Here is a 23,806-nt window from a genome sequence, read left to right as displayed (position 1 = left end):
GAAATATCATAGCGATGGGACGTGTTCCTCTTTTAACTATTAATTTTAAATAAGATCGGTTTTATGTTACGTTAATCTCATTTTAATTGATAAGGACCACACCCAAATGGTCGAAACGTCGTGAAAGTATTGAATACAACTGCTAGTTACGTCGAAATCAATTTTGCCAAGTTTATTTTCAGCACTAGCGTCCAATATTAATTTTGATTGTAAAATATATATATTTATCATTATTATAGAAAGAGATAATACATTGAAGAAATGACTTTTACAGATAAACATTTGACTTTTAGACTTTAAACTTGTCGATTATATGCAAGATATATATTTCTACAGTGCATTATTGTTGACCTATTATAGTGTTATTTAGCATAATTTTTGAATAAGCTACATTTCACTTTATTGTTGAAAGGATTAAATAATGTAAGATTTTTTCATTAACTAATTATGTATCAAAGCACTCTGATACCAAGCAACATTCTAACTTATGTATCATCTGCTGATATCATTGCTGATGTCGTGGATACAACAGTTTCTTTGATTATTCCATAAGTTACTCAAACCATCAGCTCTTTCAAAGATGTCGCGAGGAGTTCAAGATTATACCTTGACCTTCAGGATCCTTCATATTACTGACCTTCGCCTACTTTAAATTGAAATCATGTGACGTGATTAACATATAAATAAATATTTATGACAATCATTAGTTAATGTTCGCACAAAAAACAAGTTCAACAATCAGTTAAACTCATAATTTCTTTCGATAATCAAGTTATTTATTATATAGTATTTAAATATATTTAAGTGTGATTATATTGTAAATTTTAATGCACATTTATGATGGGCATTTTATAAAATATGTTGGACGTAAGTGCACAAATTTAACAGTTTTATTATTTGCGCACATGTGAATAGAAAGCATTTAGAATCTTCAAATTTTTATTTTTACATTTTTCCTTCTTCCGAATATTTTATAAAAATGTCACAATAAAAAGTTTCTTAAATTTTTTATAGAAACCAAAGGTCTAATAAATTGTTTCCTTTTGATTCCTTCGATTTTGCATTGTGAAGTTCATATCTCATCAAAACTTATCTTCTTGCGAATCATTTTCCAGGAAGCACGATGAGGCAGAATTTTAAAGTGAGAGGAGAAACAATAAATTACATCACGAGAACCACGCACACGGTAATTGCTAACGTAACTCAATTGGTGCTGTCATCTGTAGTCACACTTGTACTGCCGGATACGTTTCATTATTGTTGCTACGGAACATATAACTATAAATAATAATAATATAAGTTAAAGATAAACAAAATAAATTTATTCAAGATACATGTTTGAGATATATGAAGAATTATTGCAATGAAAGAAAATATCGATGATTAAAAAATATCGATATCATCAGAATTTTTATAATTCATTATTGATGGCAAATATTGTGGAAGAGAAGCATACACGATGTAGATTTATTCGATCGCTTTATTGAGATTGACTACACAATAAATACAAAAATATTTGTGTGACATAAAAATCAAGCTGATATTAAATAAGTGCTGTAAATACACATCTCTTTTCGTTTCCATCAAACAACGTGGAGCAATTCGCCAACAGTCTGCGCGAGATCAGATAATACATCACTGTCGGATTGTCCTTGCTCAGAATCTCGGTTTCCGACGTATTGCAATGGTATAATCTGACTTAGCATACTCCCACCTTCAGGGAATTTAACGAAGGACCCGTCTACGGACGACGCAATTGCTTGAGCATTGACCCGCGTCACGGAATTCCCACCTTGGCGTCCCGAGGTCGACGTACCTTTGGAATTGTCTTCATCGAAGGAATCACTAGAATCATGATTAGAAGACGCACTTTCCCAACTTTGAGCGTTCCCTAAGGTATATTCCTGATCGATCGACGAGGACGCAAAACTCGTAGGACCTGCATTGTCCTGAGAGACCGGATCATCGTAAGATCCTGAAAACCCGTAAGAGGAAGAGCTTACTTGAAGACTCGGCGATCCACGAATTTGATGATTCCAAGGATCGCGCGGTTGATGTTTGATCGATAGCTCTGGTCGAGAAAATATTCGGTGATCAGGGTCGCCATTGATGAATATGAATCGTTGGCCTTTCTTCTCGTCTGGATGTGCACGAATCGATATTCAATGTCGGCCGTCTTCCATCATGTGGTTTCCAGATGGTCAACGTAGGTCGATTGAAACGTCGATCTAAAATATTGAATTTTAAATGTTGAACATCGATCTTTAATTATTACTTCAACAGTAAATATCAAATTTGTTGTAATAATATGCAGAAAGGATTTTAATTATTATAACAATTATTATCTGACTTTGAGAGAACGCATCTATCGAATCTTTCATGTGAAAATAATTTATATGACAAGAACTCAAGACAATAGAAGAAGACTGTAACTGTTATGCATAATTGACAACTGCACTTGCCGTTGCGCCCATCGTTTGGACCAACATTGTTCCATGCCGGTCGATACGGATATTGCGCATTAATGGCACCGGCCTGCGAGAATTGTTTTTGATTACCGCCAGTTTCAACAGAGAATTGCGAGCCACCAATGGAAGACGCGGCGCCAGTAATTGCATGTCCATTTTCGACTGCTCCGAAAGAAGTTGCACTTGCTTGACCAAAACTGAGTGAATGGCTTTCAGTTTTGACATTATTACCATCATTGTAAGCTTTCGCGCCTGCTGTAGAGATTCCTGATAATCCTGCAGCAACAGTCGTAGATTTGCTTACGGAAACTGAAGATCTGAAAAAATAATTGTCTTTTATATATTTATTCTTATCAAAGAAATCAGTTTAAAATATTATTTAATAACTAAAAATAAAAAATCATTATATATTTCACACGCGTATAAAATTAAATATAACAATGCAGAATCGGAATCATTAACGAAATGTTATTGAAACATTCTAATTAATTATATATATGTAATTTCTAATAATATTTCTGAATTATTTATTATTTATTTGACTTTATTTAGCTAATATGAATAAATTTTAAATTACTCTTTACCCATCAATTCCATATCTTGTGGGGTAGTTGTAACTGTTACTTTCCGAGAGACTAATACCGTCGAGGCTTGCACCCAGACTGACAGAATGCGCATTGTTGCGCCCCGCGTTTAAACTGACAGTCGCCGTGACAGGGATGAAGGAGAGAAGACGTGTCTGGGGTTCTTCATCACTCGACGTTTTGACGACCGACCCCGACGTTAGTTCCGGCGGCGTGTTCCGTCGTCGCTCGTGCTCGTCTGTTCAGTGAAAAGTGTTTCTTCAAGCTTTCAGAAACCAAGAGGTAATAAAGGGAGAAAGCGTATTCTCGTGTGCTTTACCAGATTGTTTCTATAACTTGTACAACTCAGTTAAGAGGAGGAATTGAGAAACTGAAGGAACAGCATCCTTGTAAAATCTCCAAAATATAACATTTCTATTAGACAATAATTGAATATAATAGATGCGCGTTTGCGAATTTTAATTTCAGCAATCATTTTTTTTGTTTTTACCTTCTCTTTTTTTCCTCTGAAGAATTCTTAAATTTTGATTATATCAAATCTCAATATATTGAACAAAATAGGGAAGACGATATTTTACAACAGATTGAAATAGTTGCTTTGCCATATATTTACCATAAATCGAGTAGATATAGTGTTGAGCACTTTACAAAACGAATACAATACAAACAAATTACGTTTGTTTGTATTGTATTCGTTTTGTAAAGTTTCAATCAGATAAACATTGTTGATTATTCACTTTTTTACTGATGAATCATTATGCTGTTTATTATAGTTCCACTCATTTTACAATTCTACGCATTGTTCAACTCTGTTATTTTTCGTAGAATCATATGCGGATGAGCGATGACTGTAAGCACGTGTGCATGAAAACTGTATTTTCTGCATTAATATATTTTGTATTTTTGAATTTTCTATATATTTTAATATATTAATTTAACAAGAAACATATATTAATGTGTTATAGATAATTTATTTCTTTTCTATTTTACTTCTCTTCATGCTTTGAAAAGAAAAGAATGTAATTGCATAATCATGTGCAATAATTATTTTTGATAAATTCGAAATATATTTTATGCCTACATACAAACACAAATCATGATAATTAATTATATTATATTAAATTATATTTAATTAAGAAATGCCATACAAGATATAAAAATATTGACGATGTCGAGTATTTTTCTTTATTTTTAAATACCTTGAAATGTTTTGTTTTATACCAAGAATTTTATACTTGTCCGATGCAGAGATCATACAATAAATTTCATCTTTATAGTAACAAGATCATATTGTATTCACGGTAACACATACAGATTTGAAAATAATATTTTAACTATCATCCGCAATATATATAACACTCGTCGCACATAAATTTATTTCTCAAGATCGATACCGACATATGCGCGCACTTATATTCTTTCTAGAGATATTTCTCTCACCTGCTTGTGCACACGATAACACGAATGTTAGCAGGAGGATGATACTGACGTTCTTCTTCATGTCTAAAAACGTTCTGACTTCATCGTGGCTCTGCCCTTTTTTAATAACTATGCATGACCTTAGAATGAATCTTAAAATGCAGGACACGTTTACTTACGTGATATTCTTCAAGTGAATCGTTGCGCGATGACGCGAATCATGAGAGAGAAATGTGAGTCTCGATGACTACAACGGAATTACCAAGGATTAAGTTTTTGGATTATTTAATGTATATTTTGTTAAATTATTTTTCAAGAAATATCTATCTAGTTCATTCTTATACAAGCAATTTAAAGTTTTATTAACCTTTTATAGCAATACTTAACAATTAGTAACACTTTGTGGAATTCTAAGACATTTATAAAACTTTCTATATATTAATACATACTGTATAATATTAATACATTTTTATATATAATTTATAAAATGAAATAAATGTTTCAAACAAAATTTAATTAACAAACTATAATCATTTATATATCAATTTAGAAGAAATGTAACTTAGAAAATTTTATTATCATTATTTTCTATTTCAAATATCATTTTAATTATTTATGTACATATTATTTCGCATTTAATCAACAAAACTTTAATAATATATTACTAATTAGAAGAGTCTTTCAAGTATAATTTTTATTCAAAGAATAACACAAGCGCCTTCACCATTCGTCGCTTTCATGTTAAAAAAAAATATTTTCAAAAAAATAACATAAATAATATAATATTTTTTAAATTCGATTAATATTTTTGACAGTTCTTATCAGTTGATTTCTGTCAAAAAATATTAAAAGAAAGATAAGGTATTATAACATATTATTTACAACATATTACTATTATATATTTTAATATTTTTAACATATTATTTTTAAATTTAATTAGCACATTAACGCTTTATTAATATTTTTCACAAATTAGCTGATTAAAAAGCGTTAATTTACTAATTAAATTTAAAAATAATATGTTATAAAAATTAAATTAATATATGTTAAATAATATGTATGTTATAATACTTTAAACTCGAATAATATTTTTGACAGTTATCAGCTGATTTTTGTAAAAAAATATTAATCGAGTTAAAACTCAACTAAAACAAACTTTATATTATTTTTTTTAGATATCAATCTTTTTAACATAAAATCGAAAACGTAGCGCATGCTTATGTTGTTCTAATAAATATTAAAATCATTGCATTTAATCACTATTTAGAAAAAGAATAGAAGTGACAAGAAGGCAGGTAAAAATTTAAAACATGTATTGATGTATTAATTAATCCGCGTAGACTTATCGTTCACAAGTAATTATAATTATTTTATTCTTTTAGTTTAATAGAAAAATCGTGATTTGGGAAATACGTTGTGATCTTATGTATGACGTATTGGTTTTTCTGATAAAACCATTATTTAAAAACCATGTGGAGTCCGTGCGGAGTTATCGATCAATGACCATAAGAGCCAACAAAAAAATCGAAATTTATTGACTCGAAAAATAAGCTCGTTTTATTGGCAAAATATCTCTTTTTATTGGTGTTTTGGATTTTCTTCTCGCGTTCTTTTCGTTCTTCATCGCGTCTCGTTCTTTCTTGCGTTATCTCTAACTCTTTATAAGGCACGTCTATCCACGCAAACTCGAGCCTCAATTTTTTCTTCTATCTTTTTCTATTTCTTTGCGTACATCCTTTTTGCGTTCTTTAATTCTTTAAAAAACATACTCGAGTAAGCAACGCGCAGCTTTGACGAAATTCGATATGTCTTGATAAAATCTAAAATAAATATGCCGACACTTTTTCAATTGCCGCACATTACACCTCGAGGTGTGAAACTACATGTCGAGCTGTCATCAAGTTCTTTATCGCGGTGATTTATGTTTTAATTTTGTTACTCGTACTTTCTTTCATTCATGTAGTTACTCACACACGCGATGGTAACATTGATATTTTTTTCCGAGCATTGATGTTTTTTTCCATTCACATTCTTTTCGTATCCTCTTTGCATCGTCGCGTTATTTTTATCGCGTTACTAATATAAATTGTATATATAAAATATTAGAATATAGTAATATATTGTAAATAATATGTTGTAATATCTTATCTGCGATTAATATTTTTTAACAGAAATTAGCTGATAACTGTCAAAAATATTAATCGAGTTTAAAGAATTCTAACATAATGTACAACACATTATTCTAATTTTTGCAACATATTATTATAAAAATTAATTAGTAAATTAACACTTTAATTAACTGCATGATATGAAAATAGTTATATATTGTAAATATTTCTTATAATGCCTTATCTGCGATTATAATAATTTTTCACAATTATCAGCTGATTTCTGTTAAAAAAATATTAATTAAAAATAAAGTATTATAACATATTATTTACGACATATTACTATTTTATACTTTTTATAACATATTATTAATTTAAAATTTAATTAGCAAATTTCCGTTTTATTAATATTTTTTATAGAAATCAGCTGATTAAAGCGTTAAATTGCATTTTATGTAACCTAATTTTATTTAATTTTATTTTAGACAATTGTTAAACTGCATATCTCGTTTGTCATTATAATCCGTCAGCTGAAAACACATGTTATATACTACTGGCCAAAATGGGAATGAAATCGAGAGTCCTACATTTTCTTACACCTAATACGATGTCAATCTTCGCGATGACAGTTGCTTAATACTATAAATATAATGTGAAAAAGCGACAACAATTTCTATAACATGTCTTTTTTAGAAATTTATTTTTGGAGAAAAAATTGCAAGAGTTATTTAAAATTAAAAAAAAAAATAAATACTTATATTAAAAAACTCGAGTTAGTAAAAATACAAAAATTTATAATGATATTGATTTCTTAACTTATTGTTATTATTATTTTAATTTGTCTCCTTAATTTAGTAGATCTATTTGCGATTGTAAATCGGATTTTCCTTACGGTGTTTCTAACTTTTTAATGATTTCTCATTTTCGTCCGATGTAAGTTTTTCGGTTTGATCGGTTTTTGTGGTCGATATCTCAACTTGATCTGTTGGCTTAATGGACACTATTTCCTCATTGTCAGTAATTGGTGGTACAATCGTGGTTTCTTTTTTATTATTTTCATCTTTATTATTTTCATCTTTATTATGTTCTGTTGGCACCAGCGTAGTTTTTTTATCATCTTGTTTAATAGGTTTTTCTTCTTCGTCATTTTTAATTAGCTCAGGTTTTTGTGTAGTTAGGAATTCAACCGGTTCCAAGATTGTTGGAGTTACATTTTCTTGTGGAGTTACATTTTCGTTGTTTGATACGGTTTCAGATATATGTAATGGATCTTTTTTATCATCAGACTTCTGAATATTGTCATTTTTAGCTGGAGTAGGCTTTTGAGTGTTCATTGATATATCCGTCGCAGGGATGTCTATTGATTTGTTCGATGTAAGGGTTGTTATAATTACATCTACCTGTGTCTCATTATTTGAAACGATATTTTCTGGTAAAGAAGGATCCTTTTTGTCCTTTTCATCTGGTTTTGAACCTATAATAAATTAAATGTTTAATTATCACATATTTATTTTTAGTAAATAAATATATGTTTTATTAAAAATATTATTGCACTCCAAGAATTTACCTTCGATATATTTTTTTAAACGTTCTGCAAGTTCTCTGTAGTTCGCTTCCAAAAGTTCCAATTTTTTTGAGATGTAAGTAAAAACATTATGGTACGCTTGATTTAAATATGGCAATATTTGGAATCTCGGTAAAAACATCCAATAGGAGTTTTCGGATACTTTCATGATAGGTACCTCAGCTATTGTACGTAAATTCTTTTCTGTGTTGTCATATTGAGGATAACCTACATTATAATACATATTTACATTAATTTTTATTTTCGAAGATTTTGATATTTTTATTAAATTTTTATTGAAAAAATTATAAATGTACTTTATCAATGACTATTATGTAAAGAGTTTTTATTTTGTTTTTCTGTGCCTCGAAGATTTAAATTGTCGGGTTCCGTAAACTTATCAGATACAATAGGTATTATTCATTTTCTTTAAAATGAGGAAGAAAATCGAGAAATAATTAAAAAAAAAACAATCTCTCGTATTCTCGCTTATAACATTCCTCGAGGAATATTAATCATCAATACATTTATTATTCTGATCGATAATGTTGATCATATAAATCATGTGGAACTAATTATATATACGCAATTGATCACTTATCTGTCGATAATCTGTTCATCTATGGTTTATCAAAAATGCATATGCGTTCTACGTTTTGCGTTTTATTTATACTGTTGTATTTGTATAACTCGTAATACTCATTCATTAAATAAATATTTTTTGTATAATAATATTTTTGTTATTTTATAAGTGCAAAAACTCAAATAGGTGCATTTTGCTAAAATTTCTTGATTGTCAAAATAATGTTTGCCAAATAATTAAACTAGCAAATATTTTAATTTATTAAAACACTTGATAGTTGACATCTATAAAAATATAAATAACAGTTTTTTATATATTAAATTGTTTCTATTATTATATAATACTATAATATTAAATACATATAAGATTAAACTAATGAAAAAAATAATTTATGTAATATATGTCTATATGACACAGTTCTTACCTTTAATTTCTTCATATTCCACAATAACAAATATTGCCAACAAGATAATCCACTTCATGATTCTATTTGAGACTTTTTATGCTACAAGTAAGACAGAACATTGAGACGAGGTAACCCTTACTGAATTTCTTTGTGAGGTGCGTTCGACTTATATAAGGTCGGAAAAACATAGGTATTGATAAAACATAAGTAACGATAAAGGCTTATCGGTTCCTCTTAAGTCTATATCAATATCCATATAGCCTACTCTTCATTCCTTTGATTTTTACCCATTCCTTTGCTTACTAATGCATGTGATGCGTTTCGGCTTCCTGGTAAAGATTCAAAGGAGATTTATACTAATAGTTCGACAAGCTTCCTCTTTGGACTTCCCGGAGACATTTAAAATATTTTTGAGAACAAAAGAAAGAATGTACGATAGTTTTCTATTTTCTTTGTAAATAAGTGCGTCTCGTGTGAATTATGTATAACAATAGTGAGAAGCATACAATAAATCTATTACGAAATTTTCGTAAACGTTCACTGCTGCGGATATCCGGCATAAAGCAAATCGCACTTTAATTATTCGAACTAGCCTTTGATTAATGTTTTACACGCAAATGATTAAATATACTAACAATAAGCTTAATAATCTTTGGAAGAAGATTATCATGCCGTCCTGTCATTAATAATGAATGTGTTATAAAATCTAAATGGTTATATATATACGCGAAATATGTGCTGAGTCAAACAAAGTTAATCATACTTTGTAATAACATTAAATTTAGGCGCAGACATATAAAGCAAGAGATATTTGCAGATATATGCGCATTTTTCACCTTGTACATTTATAATTATAAATTACTATATGAGAGTATTGACAAATTAAAAAGTAAAAATTGAAAATGTGCGTACATTTAAAATTTTATATTAATTTTGTATTAAAATTATATATTCTAATATTTATGTAAAAATTAATATTTTTGTATTTTTTACTTTGTCTTTAATTTACAAGCATGGACATTGATTATATATCTTGTACATAAACAAACAAAAATTTATTAATTTTCTAAATATACTATAAATCATACATATAATTTTGGTTTTAAATATAAAAATCAAAACCCATCTATAAAATGCATACACAATCAACCATAATGAGGCGATTGCTTTGGTGGATCTCGAAGTCAAAGCGCGGCATTTTACTTTCGAGAACACAATGGAGCGGTCAGGAAGAAGCGGCTGTCAGATTATTGCGTAGAAGGTAATCAAGTTTATCGATGGGTATTTCCCGAACAGCCCAGCATCAATTGATTATGTGAAAAAGAAAAAAAATTCATCACTCAACACAAGAACAATCGACGTCGTGCGAAAGATTTTGCAGGCATTTCAGTTTACAATTATAGTTTTTGTCGAAAGTACTTGATCGCATCATAACCATGTAAAGTTTATTCTAACGTTTTTTATTTAAAAGAGATAGATACTTGGATCCACTTTAAAGTAAAATGTTATTATAAGCGATCGCGAAATAATGAATAAGGAAACAATTATTTGGGAATAAAAATACATACTATATTATTCTATTGTACTTTTATTCTCAGTAAGATAAGTGGAAAAAATTATGTACACCTGCCGAAAACAAAAATTAAATTCATTGTTTAAATTTATCTGGACGGTAAAATATGTCTCGCTATAACTGTATGAATAAAAATACAAAAATTTGTGCAACGTGAACAACAGATTGGTTCGTCGAGCTGTCATTATTCGTCGAGCGACATTATTAACGTCGATTCCCTTAACATTTTTCTGCACCATTTTTCACCCGAACGGAATATTCTTATCTTTTATTGAAAAAACACGCGTGCCTGAGTCACGTCGCGACGTGACTAAACGAATAATGAGGCAAAACAAGACGTATCGCGTTAAAACATTTTACTTGCATTGATCATAATTCGTTTAAATGACACGGTTGCGTTGTAGAATTTCTGTGAATGCAGTTAAGAAGGTACTAATTTGATGTAGTTGCTACCCGATAATCAATGATTTGTAGGATTACTCTCTGATCGATTGATTGGAAAATACACGTTTCAGCTGGGAACGTGCGGCTTTAAGGGGACCACAGAATGTCGAAGTAATCGCGATTATCCTGGACCGATCAAGAGCCTAACAGGATGTGGAAACCGGTCGTCATTTCCCGCGCGCGACAGATCATTATTATTCATAAACAATTATGCGGTTATCACTATTAATGATAATACTGACCATTGATGAAATATCGACCATTGAAAATGATATTCGATCAAGATAAATATATATTCAATGTTAAGAGGAAAAGTTAAATATTAAATGTGACAGGTTACGGAAGAGAGATATTACTACATTTCAAAAAATGTCAAAGAGTTAGAAGAAGCAATGCTTTATTATCTAGATCTGTACATTACATAATTTTATTGTAATTCTTCTTTCAATTATAGATACTAAAAGATAAATTAAAAGTAATAAATACATTAATTCAATATCGTAAATATTAATAGGGTTCGAGATATAATTACGATATTACGTGATGAATTCATTCGTTTATTGTTCATTGGTTATTAAATTTCCATAAAACGGATTCTACAAATATTAAAAAATTATAAAGAAAAATTAAGTTACACCAAAACAAATTTTTTCAGTTAAATAATTTATAAGTAAAAGAAAATATGTATTATGAAATTCTACATAATGACAAGAAAAATGTGCATATCTGAAACTGAATTGAACTGTCGCTGAAAGATTATTTGTTCTTTCCATTCGTTGCAAACTCTACAAATAAATGATAAAAAACGATAAATAGATTTTTATAAATGTATAAGTGCTCTCCAAGAGCTTGCGTGAATAAAGCTGTGTAATTATCATTCTGGTTTTCCCCTTTGCACGAAAAAAATTCATGACGATCTCGTCCTATCATTTTGATTACCAAATGAATCCTGCAATTGCATATCAATGATCAAGAGAAAAATCTTTCCGCGTTCGTTTACTTACGTCGTTATCGCAGGGTTATCATTTCGTGGCTCGAACTATAAAACAACTATCGTGTGGTTTCTCCAAATAAAAATATTGTAACAAGAATTGGGATTGTGTTGTATAAGAGCAACTTGGAGCAAAATCATTGTCAAGGTCTGAACGATTCCGTTCTATTAAGGAAAGGCAGAGTTCACATAATAAGATAAATTGAAATGTGTTGGGACGCAGAATTATGGAAAGAAAAAAATATGAATGCTGCTAGAATTAATTCTGTTTTTCCCTAGCTGCCTCTATTAAATATGTATGTTTATAATTTAAAATCTTGACATAAAAAGTGTTTTTATTTTTTTAAGAATAGCGAAGTTTTTTATGATAATTTAGAAAGTATGGCCATCAATTACGGGTTAATATTATCTAATTTGCTCAAAAAGTAATAAGAAAATAAATTCTTGTAATTGATGTTATAAAACATATAAAATTTAATAATAATTAGTTATAATTAATAATAATAAATATTTTCTTATTTCTTTGGTTTCAGAAATTTACAATGTAATATTAATTATTAAAAAATATTTTATTTGTGAACTTTTATCAAAATAATAAATTTAGAATAATAGAATGCATAGTATAAATGTATCTAGTTTTTTAAACACATCCTGAAAGGATTACGCGCGCGATCGTTATCGATGACATGACGCAAAATTTCTTTCGGAGTTTTCACGAACGTACTGTCGTAACGAAGAGGTAATGAAGTACCGATACAAGCGAATGCTATATAAGATGATCGCGCTACCAGCTGAGTCAGTCATTCTCCCGCGGTCTGCGTCAACATCAGACTCATTTCGGTCTTTACGCGCACGCTGATAATATAAACACGACGAGTAATAACATACACAATAATTGTCTTGCAATATTTTCGCGTTGATTTTTCGACGAACAATCGGAAAGATGGATACTAAAATCTTCATGCTGCTTGTTTTCATCGGTGTCCTAGGATCCTTTATGGAGGCTCAAGCAGCCTATGTTGGTTATCCTCAAGCTTATGGAAGTGAGTAGCTGTTGAAGGACATTTCTTTTTTTCATTATTGGGATCAAATTTAATAATTTTTGTTTATTAATGTGTAATGATAAATGTTAAAACAATCAAATATAATTAATATTAATTGTTTAACATGTATATTTAAAAATTAAAGTTAAATAACAATTATGTATATTTCTGTATAGCTTTTTTCTCCTAATTCTTTTGATAAATGCCATTTACATAGTATCTGTGTATTAACTTTCATAGAATAATAACGTGTTAATGAATTATATATGAATAAGCAATAATATACTCAGTATGCTGTTGCTAAAAAAGTCAAAAATTTGGTACGTGACAATGCTTTTATTTTTTTCCGTATTTTCATCGGAAATAATTTTTTTGCAATCGCGGATATGGCATAATATGTAAATGAGTTCGAATGAATTCAACAACACTGTAATTGTCAATTGAATGGAAACATACATAATCTTAAAGAAAATATACATTTGCTGCATACATAAAAATTAAATCTATGATAAGTTATATAACACCGACACGTTGTGCGTTTAAGTAAAAATAGCTGACAATACGCGGGGATTTCAGGATAATTGCCAGATTAGCCAACATGGCAAAATTCCATGACAAATTCGATAATACACCTTATATATTACATACAAATAATTTTAAATAATTTTTAATCAGCGTCAATGAGGAAAAATGCCATTAAATTGCTGATATTGCATTTTCATTCTATACGTGGACATTGAGAAACTGTGGGATTATTTAAAGAAGATTCTTTGAAAAATTAATAGAAATGTATAATTATGTATTTACGTGTACTAATCTATCGCTTCAAAAAATCATTATTATGATTTGTCAAATTTTTTGTATATAGAAATATCGCGGTTATTTATCGTCAAATAAATTTTACGATAATTTTTATACAAATATATTTATTCAATTTAGGCGATATAAAATTATTTTCTTTTATTTTTGTTGCTGTTTCAAAGTAGTTATACGTAATTTTTTATTAGTTGAGAGAGAGAGAGAGAAAATAGAGAATAATGCAAAATTTAAGACATTTAATTATTATCTTGCGGAATTTTCTTAAAAATTTATATATTTATATCTTTTTCTATATATCTTTTATTCATATATTAACTGACAAAACCACCTACATCGGTTTTTCCATGATATATAGTACTTGTCCCAACGCAATAAATCTCCTTGTCGCTACGCGTCGTTAAATCGCCTCGGCTATTAAAGACGTGAGCGATATTAATCGAGATTAATTAACCGAGATTAATATTCAACCTGTTTCCCGTGATGCAGCTCATCCGCGAACTTGTACACACGTAACTGCACACGGCCAAATGAAGATAATTTGACGTTAGCGGACCATGACCTCATTTTGTTCTTCACCTTGACCCACGAGGAGATACTTTCTTCTCATTTCCTTCTCATAATCTTTCATGCACGACCATCTCTATCATGTCGAGAAATATATACGACGCTAATTAAAAAATTCTTAAAAAATCTATTTTTATATCTGAACATGCAAAAAAATTTATTAATTCAATATTATATAATAGCAGGTGTCAAATAAAAATATTCATTTTATATATAATATTTAGTCATATGCATTTCTGTATTCTCTTTTAGTAACAAAATCATTAAATAAAAAAAGGTAAGGCTATTTATATCTGTATTTAATTGTAATAATTAGTGACATATATTATACATGTAGGAGTTCATTTACTTTCTGCACGTGATTTCAAACACAACATATGTTATCGAAAAAGAAATGCAAGTACGTGATTTATCAAATTAACGTGCTATAGAATATCACATAATAAATTATACATACTGCATAACTATCATTAAATTTTACTTATGATATGTTAAAAAAATAATTAAACGACAAATAAAATTTGTTTACAAATTTTATTGACGACTTTCTTACAACTTAATATGGATTGGGTGATTAATATTATATATACTTGTGATTAATATATTATAACTATATATAATTGATTTAAGAGTTTATTTCTATAGTTTCATAGAATTTTAGATTATTATGTAAGGTATATCGCCTATGTTGATAATTTCCAAATATCGTTCCCCAAATGTTACATTAATGTTAATTGTTATATAATATTTAAAAATTATGTTTAAGTAGCACATTAAAAATATTGTTTGTACCATATTGTGATAAGTAACACTTGTTAAATGTTATGTATTATGTGTGTGCATTATTTAATGTTTGAATCATATATTTAAGCAATTATTATATATTGAAGGCTCTATTATTACCTGTATTTTTATCGTGATTATGTGATTGTGAATAGTAACATTTTTGGCACGTTTTCGCACATTACATGGTGATGGAATTTCGAGAAGTAGTCCCGCATGTTGAAACTAACAACGATATTTCAACTATAGTAGCTGAAAGACTCAATTATACAAGCTATTTCGGTAGCAACAATCGATAAAGAGCTACTCTTTTGTTTTCGTTTCTTCTCGAAGATGGACCACAACCACGTGGACTACGTGGATCAACGTCGGTCAATTTCGACGAGATGTCAAGGTCAAAGCGAGAAATCGGTGATTCGAATGGTGAGACTACCACCAGTCAAGCAACTACGACTCCCTCGTCGACTACATCATCATCGACCACACCGTCATCCACTACACCATCATCAACCACACCATCATCGACCACACCACCATCGACCACACCATCATCGACCACACCATCATCGACCACACCATCATCGACCACACCATCATCAACGTCGCCTACGACTCCATCTACCACTCCAACCACCACACCCACAACCACTACGACGGAGGCGACATCTCCTACTACTACTCCGACATCTACTTCCGTTACCACCCCCACGAGCACTTCCGTTACTACTCCGTCCACCACAAGTCCTACAACACCCAGCACGACAACTCCAGAAAGCACAAAATCAACGTCCAAGCCGAAGAAATCAACGGATAATGATGTTCAGACGCGCTCGAATTTCGATGAACCTGGATCTGAAAAGAAACCTGGATCACAGTCCAAGGACGACAAAGCACCAACTCCTGGACCAAACTTTGGCCCAGGCGGACCCGGTTTTGGTCCAGGTGGTTTCAATCCCTTTGGTTATCCCGGATTCAACTCTATACCAGGTCCCGGTCCGAATTACGCGTGGACCGGTACGAACAACGGGCCAGGATACGCATCCGCGGGTGCGTCAGCCGGGAGTTTTGCAGGAGGATATCCAGGATTTCCTGGACCGGGAGCTGGATATCCGGGACAAGGATTTCCACAACAAGGATATCCACGACAGGGATATCCAGGACAAGGATTTCCGGGACAAGGATTTCCAAGACCGGGATTTCCAGGACCAGGATTTCCAAGACCAGGATTTCCAGGACCGGAATATCCAAGACCAGGATATCCAGAACCGGGGAATCCGATGAATGGACAACAAACTACGCCCACGACATCCACGACTACTACGACCACGGCGGAGCCGCCGTCTGTCAATATTCGAGGAGGATTTGAGGATAACTCACCAAGCCAGAGCACAACGCCAAATTACAACGGAATAGGTACGAGCATGAGCCCCAAAGTCCAAGGGCGAAGACGGACTCAGGATTTTGGAGAATAATGAATGAATTCTCCTCGGGATTGCATGCTGCGGTTTGGAAATTCTCTGTAAAAGATTGGAATCGTCAAGGGCGGAGGAAACATATATCTCGAAATTTATTTGAGATGAAATCGTGCTGACGTTTCTGTAGAGATGCATGATACTGTCCTTTATGCGAAGCGACTGATGCCGCATGACAATAATTTTCAATATTTATTTATTTATTTATTTGTACATACATATATATATATATATATTTATCTATTTATTTAATTTTGCGCGTGCGCGCGCGTGTGCGTTATAATTTATAATTTTATTAATTTGTTTATTTATTTATTTGTTTAGGTATATTAATATTTAGGTGCTCTGTATGAAATCTTATATGATTTTTAGTATAATCGCATGTATGTTGCATGACTTTCATCCCATAAATATCATTATTTGAGTCTAATTGTATGCCTCTTTTTCGCAGATCCCTTGTATAACTCTGGACCAGGATTTTTCTTCCCAGGACAGTTCCCTCATTTCAATGATCCTGGTTTTGACATGTTTAGACAGATTCAGGCCCAGATCGAGGCGCAGCATCAGGCGTAAGTTTATTTAGAATATAAATTTTTAATCCTATTTTGGCGTAAATGGTTAATTTGAATTTACTTTATCTATTTATAAATCATTTATATTTATCAATACATTTAACTTGTTATATTTATTTTAATTTTAATAATTTTTTTATCAAAAAATATTTAAAAATATGTAACTTTATTAATAATTTATTACTGTAAAATTGTCTATTATGTATATATATATATATATGCTGCGTATCTTATGCTTTTGATGATTTTTTCTGCGCACAATTTTGATTGAAGAATAAGTAAATCTATGACTCCGCAGCAAACCTAGGGGAATCATTTACATATAGCCCGACGTTTGATGGCTTAACTGTTGGTAATAAAATTTACGATCAAACTTCACGGTTTTTCTAAGCATCACATAATATTACACATATTTGAGTGTCGGTTCTTAGAGTTCGCAATTAAGTTGTGAGAAGAAGTTGTAACAAACGTATTGCGTGACGATAAATTCTTTTATGGAAATGCGATATCACGACTGTGAATTGTTTGACTTTCGAATATTTTTACGTGACTCACAGTTTTCTCAAGCATGATGTAAACGAGAATTTATTTATATTATACAGTAAACGAGGATTTATTTATATTATACAGTAACATGGAACTTCATAATCGTTTGGCCAACGATGCCGCTAATTACGGCGGCGGAAATTACGGTGGCGGAAGTTATGGTGGCGGTGTACCACAGGTTGCGTCTGCCAGCGTTGGTTTTGGTCCAGGTGGTGGTTTCCAAACCGGCCAGATCAGTCCCGTAAGTCTCTTACGTTTTTTCTTAATGAGTTAACAAACGAAATCTTCACTTGAGCAATTCTACAACACGAAAATGAGCGAATTAATTATTTATTATTTTAAGTCGTTCTGTTTTATAACCCGTAACAAAAAGTTTAATATTTCGGTGAAGAGTATATAAGAGAGTCATTATGTCCTTTTTTCTTCATCGATTATCTCGTAGGCTGCGCCAGGAATAGAGTCCAGATTCGCTGAAGATCTTCCAGCTCCGTCTGGTAACAACTTTGGAGTGTTTGCCAGTTCCAGTTCTTCCAGCATGACCGGTCCAGATGGCAGACCAATCAACCATAAATCGTCTATCACCGGTGTTAACGATAATGGAAAGATTTCTTATCGCACGGTGCACGACTAATTTTGTCTTTGATTGTGATTTTCACATATCGTACTTTTAACTCCTACTTTACTATCTCAAGTGTGCTATACAATGTTACCATGATAGAGATATTTTTCTATGATTCAAAGTCTTAATCTACGATCTATGATTCAGACTCAAGTATTTTCCTAAGATTAGCACATATTTAAATACTCAAGTTTCTTAAAACTAATAGATTTTTTCTTTGACAAATTTTATGAACTTTTCTTTTAATTATTAATTACTTTGACAGCTTGACTATCTCTTGCTCGCAAGCAAGATTTGCTTGTAATATATAATTTCAAAGTTTTAATAAGTTTTCTTACGTTGATGTTATATTTTACTCGAGCAATATCGAGCAATCAAATTAACGATTATGTATGCAACATTTAACGACTAAATATGTATATTCTGTATTTATGTTTACTCGCTTAAGTGAGGCACATAAATATTATATTTTTTATAATTACATGTATGCATGAATTAAACTCATGACGCTTTGATATAATGATTTTATTTATTTTATTATATATGGCAATGAAATATAGAATTTTTAATTACATGAATATCAATATCATTTTTTATACGGCAAATATTTATATGTGATTAAAGAATTTCACAATTTAATAAATCATTTCATGATTCCGTATCGTCACTAAACTTGGTCTTGCTAAGTGGTGGTTCAATTTTATCATCCACTATGGGTCTCTCTCGCGACCACGTTTTATGACCTCGAAATCCTACGTTGCCATCATCTCCAAAGTGACGGTAATTCCAATACGTTCGCGGTCTTTGAAAAGTTCGCCGATGGTGATAAGGCTCGCCGTATCCTTCATAATTAGTTTGAATCTAAAAGTACATTTTCTACACGTTCAATATAGTCCTTTTTTCATTATTCAAATTAATTATTATAAAACACATTTAAATCTTTTACGCAATGGGACAAATAAATTTTGTCACCTGTGGAATATTATGATGTGAATGTGATGGATTCGGTGTGCTTATTGGATGAAAATTTAATTGCTTTTCTTGATCCTCGCTGATGCCTCGAAAACTGTCAATTACTGGAATATCTTCGATTACTGGAACATTATTGATTTTAGCGTCTGGTTTTGTATTCGTAATAATGGTAAGATGCACATCGGTTACAATATTTCCTTTTCCATCTGGTTTTGAAGAAACGGACACGTCACATATACCAGAACTTTTGCAGGAATTTCCGTCTGATAAACTATCGTTGCTGTTTATAACGATTTGAATGTTATTGATAACCTTTGGTCGTTTAGCTAAATCATCCTACAAAACAATTTAATTCTTAAAAGATTGCAATAATTTTAAATGTCGATATATTGAATGATTATTAACTTTCTTCTTTATTAAAAAAAAGATAATTCAATGTTGGATGTAAATGAAATAATTATTATAGTTTTTATAATTATTAATTTTTGTAAAGATCCCTAATAGACCTGGTTTTGCTATTTTTAATATTGAAACACAAAGCTAAAAGGATACAGAATGTTTATCATAAATTATTTATTCATTAGTCTATTATTTATAAATTTAATATGGATTAACTATTACTTTTTCGTAAAATCGGTTTAGTATCAATAAATATCCTGATTCTCATTGCATAAAATTCTCGAACAATGATGGATTTAAATTTGTAAAATTTACGACACGATATACGCGAAGCTTCCTGTAAATCCATAACCAGTCGGTTTACAAGTTCGTCCATCAAATCAATAATCCAAAATCCAACATTGATTGATATGTTCGTGTCATTGTCACTATAATAAATTTCGCTATTCTCATGCCAATAAAAATGTTTTTGTGACAAACGAGTTCGTCTACATGATATTGTTTATTAATCCTTACAAATTCCATTCGTATCATAAATTTCATTTGTCACATTTATTCGTTAAAATTCTAATTCTCAGATACTTAATTTTATATATTTTTTTTATAAACTTTATATATATATTTTATGACAACAAATTATGTGTTATATATATTTTTATATATATTATATTTTTATATAATTTTTTATTAATATTATAAAATAATCTTGTATAAAATTATAAATATTAATTTATTAACTTGCAAAACCATTTGTTCATGACCATCCATTGCTTACCTGCGAAAAATAAATTCTTCTTTTTCTTGGTTCGCTTGATTTTACGAGCTCGCTTCTGCGACGCCAATTAATTGTCGACGGTTTAAACGTACGTAAAATTAATTCCAATGGCTCAGTGGATTCATTATTCAGATTCGCGATTGTATCGAAGGTCTCGTTACTTAATGTTTCTTCATTTTGATCAGAATCTAAATCGACCTTCGACGAAACTTTTACGCTCGCCGTGCCAAAATTATTAAACGTCACGATCGCGAAGCAGGCGACAAGGATTGTCCTCGTTCGCGTCTTCATCGTTCGTTCGCGAATACACGATGGACACTGATTTTTCAAAAATATTTCTAACGCTATGTAAGATATTTCAAGGAGAAGGGATAAATACTCAAGCCGGATATAGTAATGACAATCATTATTTGAAGAAAATTGCTGAATGACCTCCATGAATACGACTCGTAAAGCGTAACAAGAATAGACATTGAAAAAAGGAGAAGAAATATATTATATTTTTTTTCTCAAAGAATTTCCGACTCCGGTTTTAATTGTTTCCTGAGATCGATATCACAAGATGTGCACGAGTAAGCTTGTAAAAAAATATAAGTAAAACACTATTATATGTAAATAAGATTATTAATAGATAAAGTAGACAAATAGGAATATTTTATTCTGGTAATTAATATTTATATATTTTTAAAAAATACAATAGAACAAGTTACATTCGTGCTTTATACAAGGTTTCTATTTTCTCATCAATTTAATATATATATATACATATATATATATATATATATATATATATATATATATTTATTTATTTCAAAAAAAAATATAACTGACTTGTACATAAGCAACATTAATCAATAAAAACGAGGAATAAATGTTCATTACTTATCGCCATTTCTTGAAGAGTAGAGTGCAGTTATTTTCGCGTCGAACAAAGCCTCGCTGTAATAATGGCTCATTGTGAATGTTTTACGGAGGGTAGGATAAATGCTCATGAATGACGTTATCTCGCGCCTGTTACAATGAACGAAGTGCTCGCTCTAAAAAATGCACCCCGTTGCAGCCGGTACATCAACGCTAAAGCAATTTCGAATGCTGTCGTCCCTCCGACGTTTAGGTAAAATCTCAGGCGCAAACAAAAGGGTCCTCATTGAAATTCATTAAAAGGGGCTGCTCGTGTTTGCCCCTTTCAGCCTTATACAACTATAGAGTGCGAGCCTCTTTTCCCGATTATTCTTAAAGTTTCCTTCATTATCGCAACCAACGTTAAGAGAGATTATACCTTCGTCATCTCGTGTAGACATTTATTAGAGACGATGTAAGGAGTGTGTCAGATCAATAAATTGCGAGAGCGATTTTAACGGTGTCACCCTTCGCCTCGTGGAATAATGATTCACCCACGCCTAAAGGCGTTAACCGTTCGTGCCGCTGAACATTGCGAATGCACTTAAGTCGTTCGTGCCAAAGATGCAATTATGCAGCGACGGATTGTCAGACGATCGCAGGATATCGCGTGTTACGTAAAGATTATTTTCATAAGATCGGATAGCCGCATAATCATGCGGAATTTTCGTCAAGGCTCGCTACGAATATCGGCAGAAAATTCCCTAATTTACCAGCTTCGGCAGGATTTTTTCCAAGAGGAGACATAATTAAATTTTTATTTTTTGTTCTTTCTTAATTTTTTTATTTTTTTATTATTTTCATTTTTTATATTAATATGCAAATAAATTCCAGTGTTTATTAAAAAAAAGAGTAAATGCAAGTAGGGACAATTGCCCCTATCTGCGGATGCCCATGTTCACCAGCAATTAATTCCAATTCCTCGAACCATCTATTGAGTTTTTTTCCGCAGAAGAGTGGTCATCGATGGACGTTTCACGCGTCGTAAAATCGCATCTAAGCGAGCTTCCGTCGCGTTCTCTCGCGCGATTAAACCCAGATGGATCATTCCCTCGTTCAGTTATATAAATATATGTGTCTCCCTCTTTCTTCACGCGCGCGCGTATATGTATTCTATCAGCTTCCGGCTTCCCAGACACCCTCTCGCGCATTTACTATACTGATGGAGCGTGGAAAAACGGAGCGCCTAATGTAGCGTGCCTAATCGGACTCGCATTATTGGGGAATCATCCGGGGACGACAGTGTAAATATGCTGCAAATTAATGTTCCGTTGGCAAGGCCGTCGTTCCTGCTCCCACGGAAACATGCTTCGCGAGGCGTTATTATTCCTGGATGCCGAACGTGGCGTGTAGCAGCGCGAATAAACAACGTAAATTCCAGATAAAACGGTTTATGGCTTAAGAAAACCGAGAAGAGAGAGAAAGGCTTAATATAGCCCCATCTAAAAGCGCATCGATGTGTGCCTCGCGATTACGGCTGGCAGTACATTCAAGTCTAACGTATACTTTTGTGTTTTATAAAACACACATGTATTATTTATGAACACACAGGAATATTATGCAGAGATACCTCATAAAATACGTGGATTTATAGCGAATGGAAATATAAATAAATCTCGGATAAAAATGGTACGAGTATAATCAAAGATTAATATTGCAATGTACATAAAGTATCAAATTTACGTGGCAATATTTTGTGAAAAAAAAAAAAATATTTTTGATTTTTACGGATCTCGCAATAATTCCAGAATACGATGACAATTGTCAAATTATTAATAAAAATGTTGATATATACATTTTTATAGAATGTGTCAATCAAAAACTTTTTACTCATGATGCGATTCACTCCATCTTTTTGTATTTTTTAATTAATACAAATTTGATATTTTAAAAGAATATTAAAAAATAACAAATAAAATATTCTACAATATTTTAAGCAGGATGTCGCGGAGACACCGTTAATTTTCTCAATTAAGCGACATTTGCATTGCTGTCACACGAATTACAAGACTCGTTTAAGATGTGACATATGGCTTTGACAAACGGTTTCCGAGAAAACAGAAACTCTTTCCGTTTACTCCCTTCCTTTCGCCACAAATACAGGATTGCCAGAAATAACCGGAGAATGGTTTGAAATCCCTTCGTCCTAGAAACGACATTTACGGTTGTTTCAGTGAAGTCAGAGTAGAGGGTGGATGCCAA

At 31.3% G+C, this 23,806-nt stretch overlaps 4 protein-coding genes across 4 annotated transcripts; 1 reads left to right on the top strand and 3 right to left on the bottom strand.

Moving 5' to 3' along the window:
- Nucleotides 1–1,462: 1,462 nt before the first annotated feature.
- Nucleotides 1,463–4,578, bottom strand: LOC114933473 (uncharacterized). The gene is given in 5 exon segments (XM_029306085.2): nt 1,463–2,099; nt 2,101–2,228; nt 2,463–2,785; nt 3,053–3,290; nt 4,493–4,578. Coding segments are annotated over 5 exon segments (1,266 nt in total). The 5' UTR covers nt 4,554–4,578; the 3' UTR covers nt 1,463–1,583.
- Nucleotides 4,579–6,942: 2,364 nt separating this feature from the next.
- On the bottom strand, nt 6,943–9,286 carry LOC114933508 (uncharacterized). The gene is made up of 3 exons (XM_029306131.2): nt 9,151–9,286; nt 8,147–8,371; nt 6,943–8,053 (listed from the first exon to the last, which is right to left on the bottom strand). The coding sequence occupies exons 1-3, from the start codon at nt 9,206–9,208 to the stop codon at nt 7,479–7,481; spliced, it is 858 nt and encodes a 285-aa protein (XP_029161964.1). The 5' UTR covers nt 9,209–9,286; the 3' UTR covers nt 6,943–7,478.
- A 3,641-nt stretch (nt 9,287–12,927) lies between these two features.
- On the top strand, nt 12,928–19,136 carry LOC114933463 (uncharacterized). The gene is made up of 5 exons (XM_029306071.2): nt 12,928–13,183; nt 15,683–16,762; nt 17,273–17,390; nt 18,024–18,180; nt 18,382–19,136. Exons 1-5 carry the CDS (start codon nt 13,084–13,086, stop codon nt 18,568–18,570), a joined length of 1,644 nt encoding a protein of 547 aa, XP_029161904.2. The 5' UTR covers nt 12,928–13,083; the 3' UTR covers nt 18,571–19,136.
- Nucleotides 19,069–21,028, bottom strand: LOC114933464 (uncharacterized). Its single transcript, XM_029306073.2, has 3 exons — nt 20,705–21,028; nt 19,531–19,866; nt 19,069–19,419 (listed from the first exon to the last, which is right to left on the bottom strand). The coding sequence occupies exons 1-3, from the start codon at nt 20,993–20,995 to the stop codon at nt 19,207–19,209; spliced, it is 840 nt and encodes a 279-aa protein (XP_029161906.1). The 5' UTR covers nt 20,996–21,028; the 3' UTR covers nt 19,069–19,206.
- Nucleotides 21,029–23,806: the final 2,778 nt, after the last annotated feature.

This window comes from Nylanderia fulva, unplaced genomic scaffold (genome assembly GCF_048542155.1).
Source record: "Nylanderia fulva isolate GAGA-0341 unplaced genomic scaffold, ASM4854215v1 Scaffold3, whole genome shotgun sequence".
NCBI classification, from domain to species: Eukaryota; Metazoa; Arthropoda; class Insecta; order Hymenoptera; family Formicidae; genus Nylanderia; species Nylanderia fulva.
This window is presented reverse-complemented; position numbering and strand designations above follow the sequence as displayed.

Coding starts and splice junctions, on each gene's coding strand:
- LOC114933508 (XM_029306131.2), bottom strand. CDS start 9,208: ATGAAGTGGATTATCTTGTTGGCAATATTTGTTATTGTGGAATATGAA. Junction 8,372..9,150: donor GGAATATGAAGAAATTAAAG/GTAAGAACTGTG, acceptor ATTATAATGTAG/GTTATCCTCAATATGACAAC. Junction 8,054..8,146: donor TTTAAAAAAATATATCGAAG/GTAAATTCTTGG, acceptor AATTTATTATAG/GTTCAAAACCAGATGAAAAG.
- LOC114933463 (XM_029306071.2), top strand. CDS start 13,084: ATGGATACTAAAATCTTCATGCTGCTTGTTTTCATCGGTGTCCTAGGA. Junction 17,391..18,023: donor ATCGAGGCGCAGCATCAGGC/GTAAGTTTATTT, acceptor TATATTATACAG/TAACATGGAACTTCATAATC. Junction 18,181..18,381: donor AAACCGGCCAGATCAGTCCC/GTAAGTCTCTTA, acceptor ATTATCTCGTAG/GCTGCGCCAGGAATAGAGTC.
- LOC114933464 (XM_029306073.2), bottom strand. CDS start 20,995: ATGAAGACGCGAACGAGGACAATCCTTGTCGCCTGCTTCGCGATCGTG. Junction 19,867..20,704: donor GAAGAATTTATTTTTCGCAG/GTAAGCAATGGA, acceptor ATTGTTTTGTAG/GATGATTTAGCTAAACGACC. Junction 19,420..19,530: donor CACATCATAATATTCCACAG/GTGACAAAATTT, acceptor ATGTACTTTTAG/ATTCAAACTAATTATGAAGG.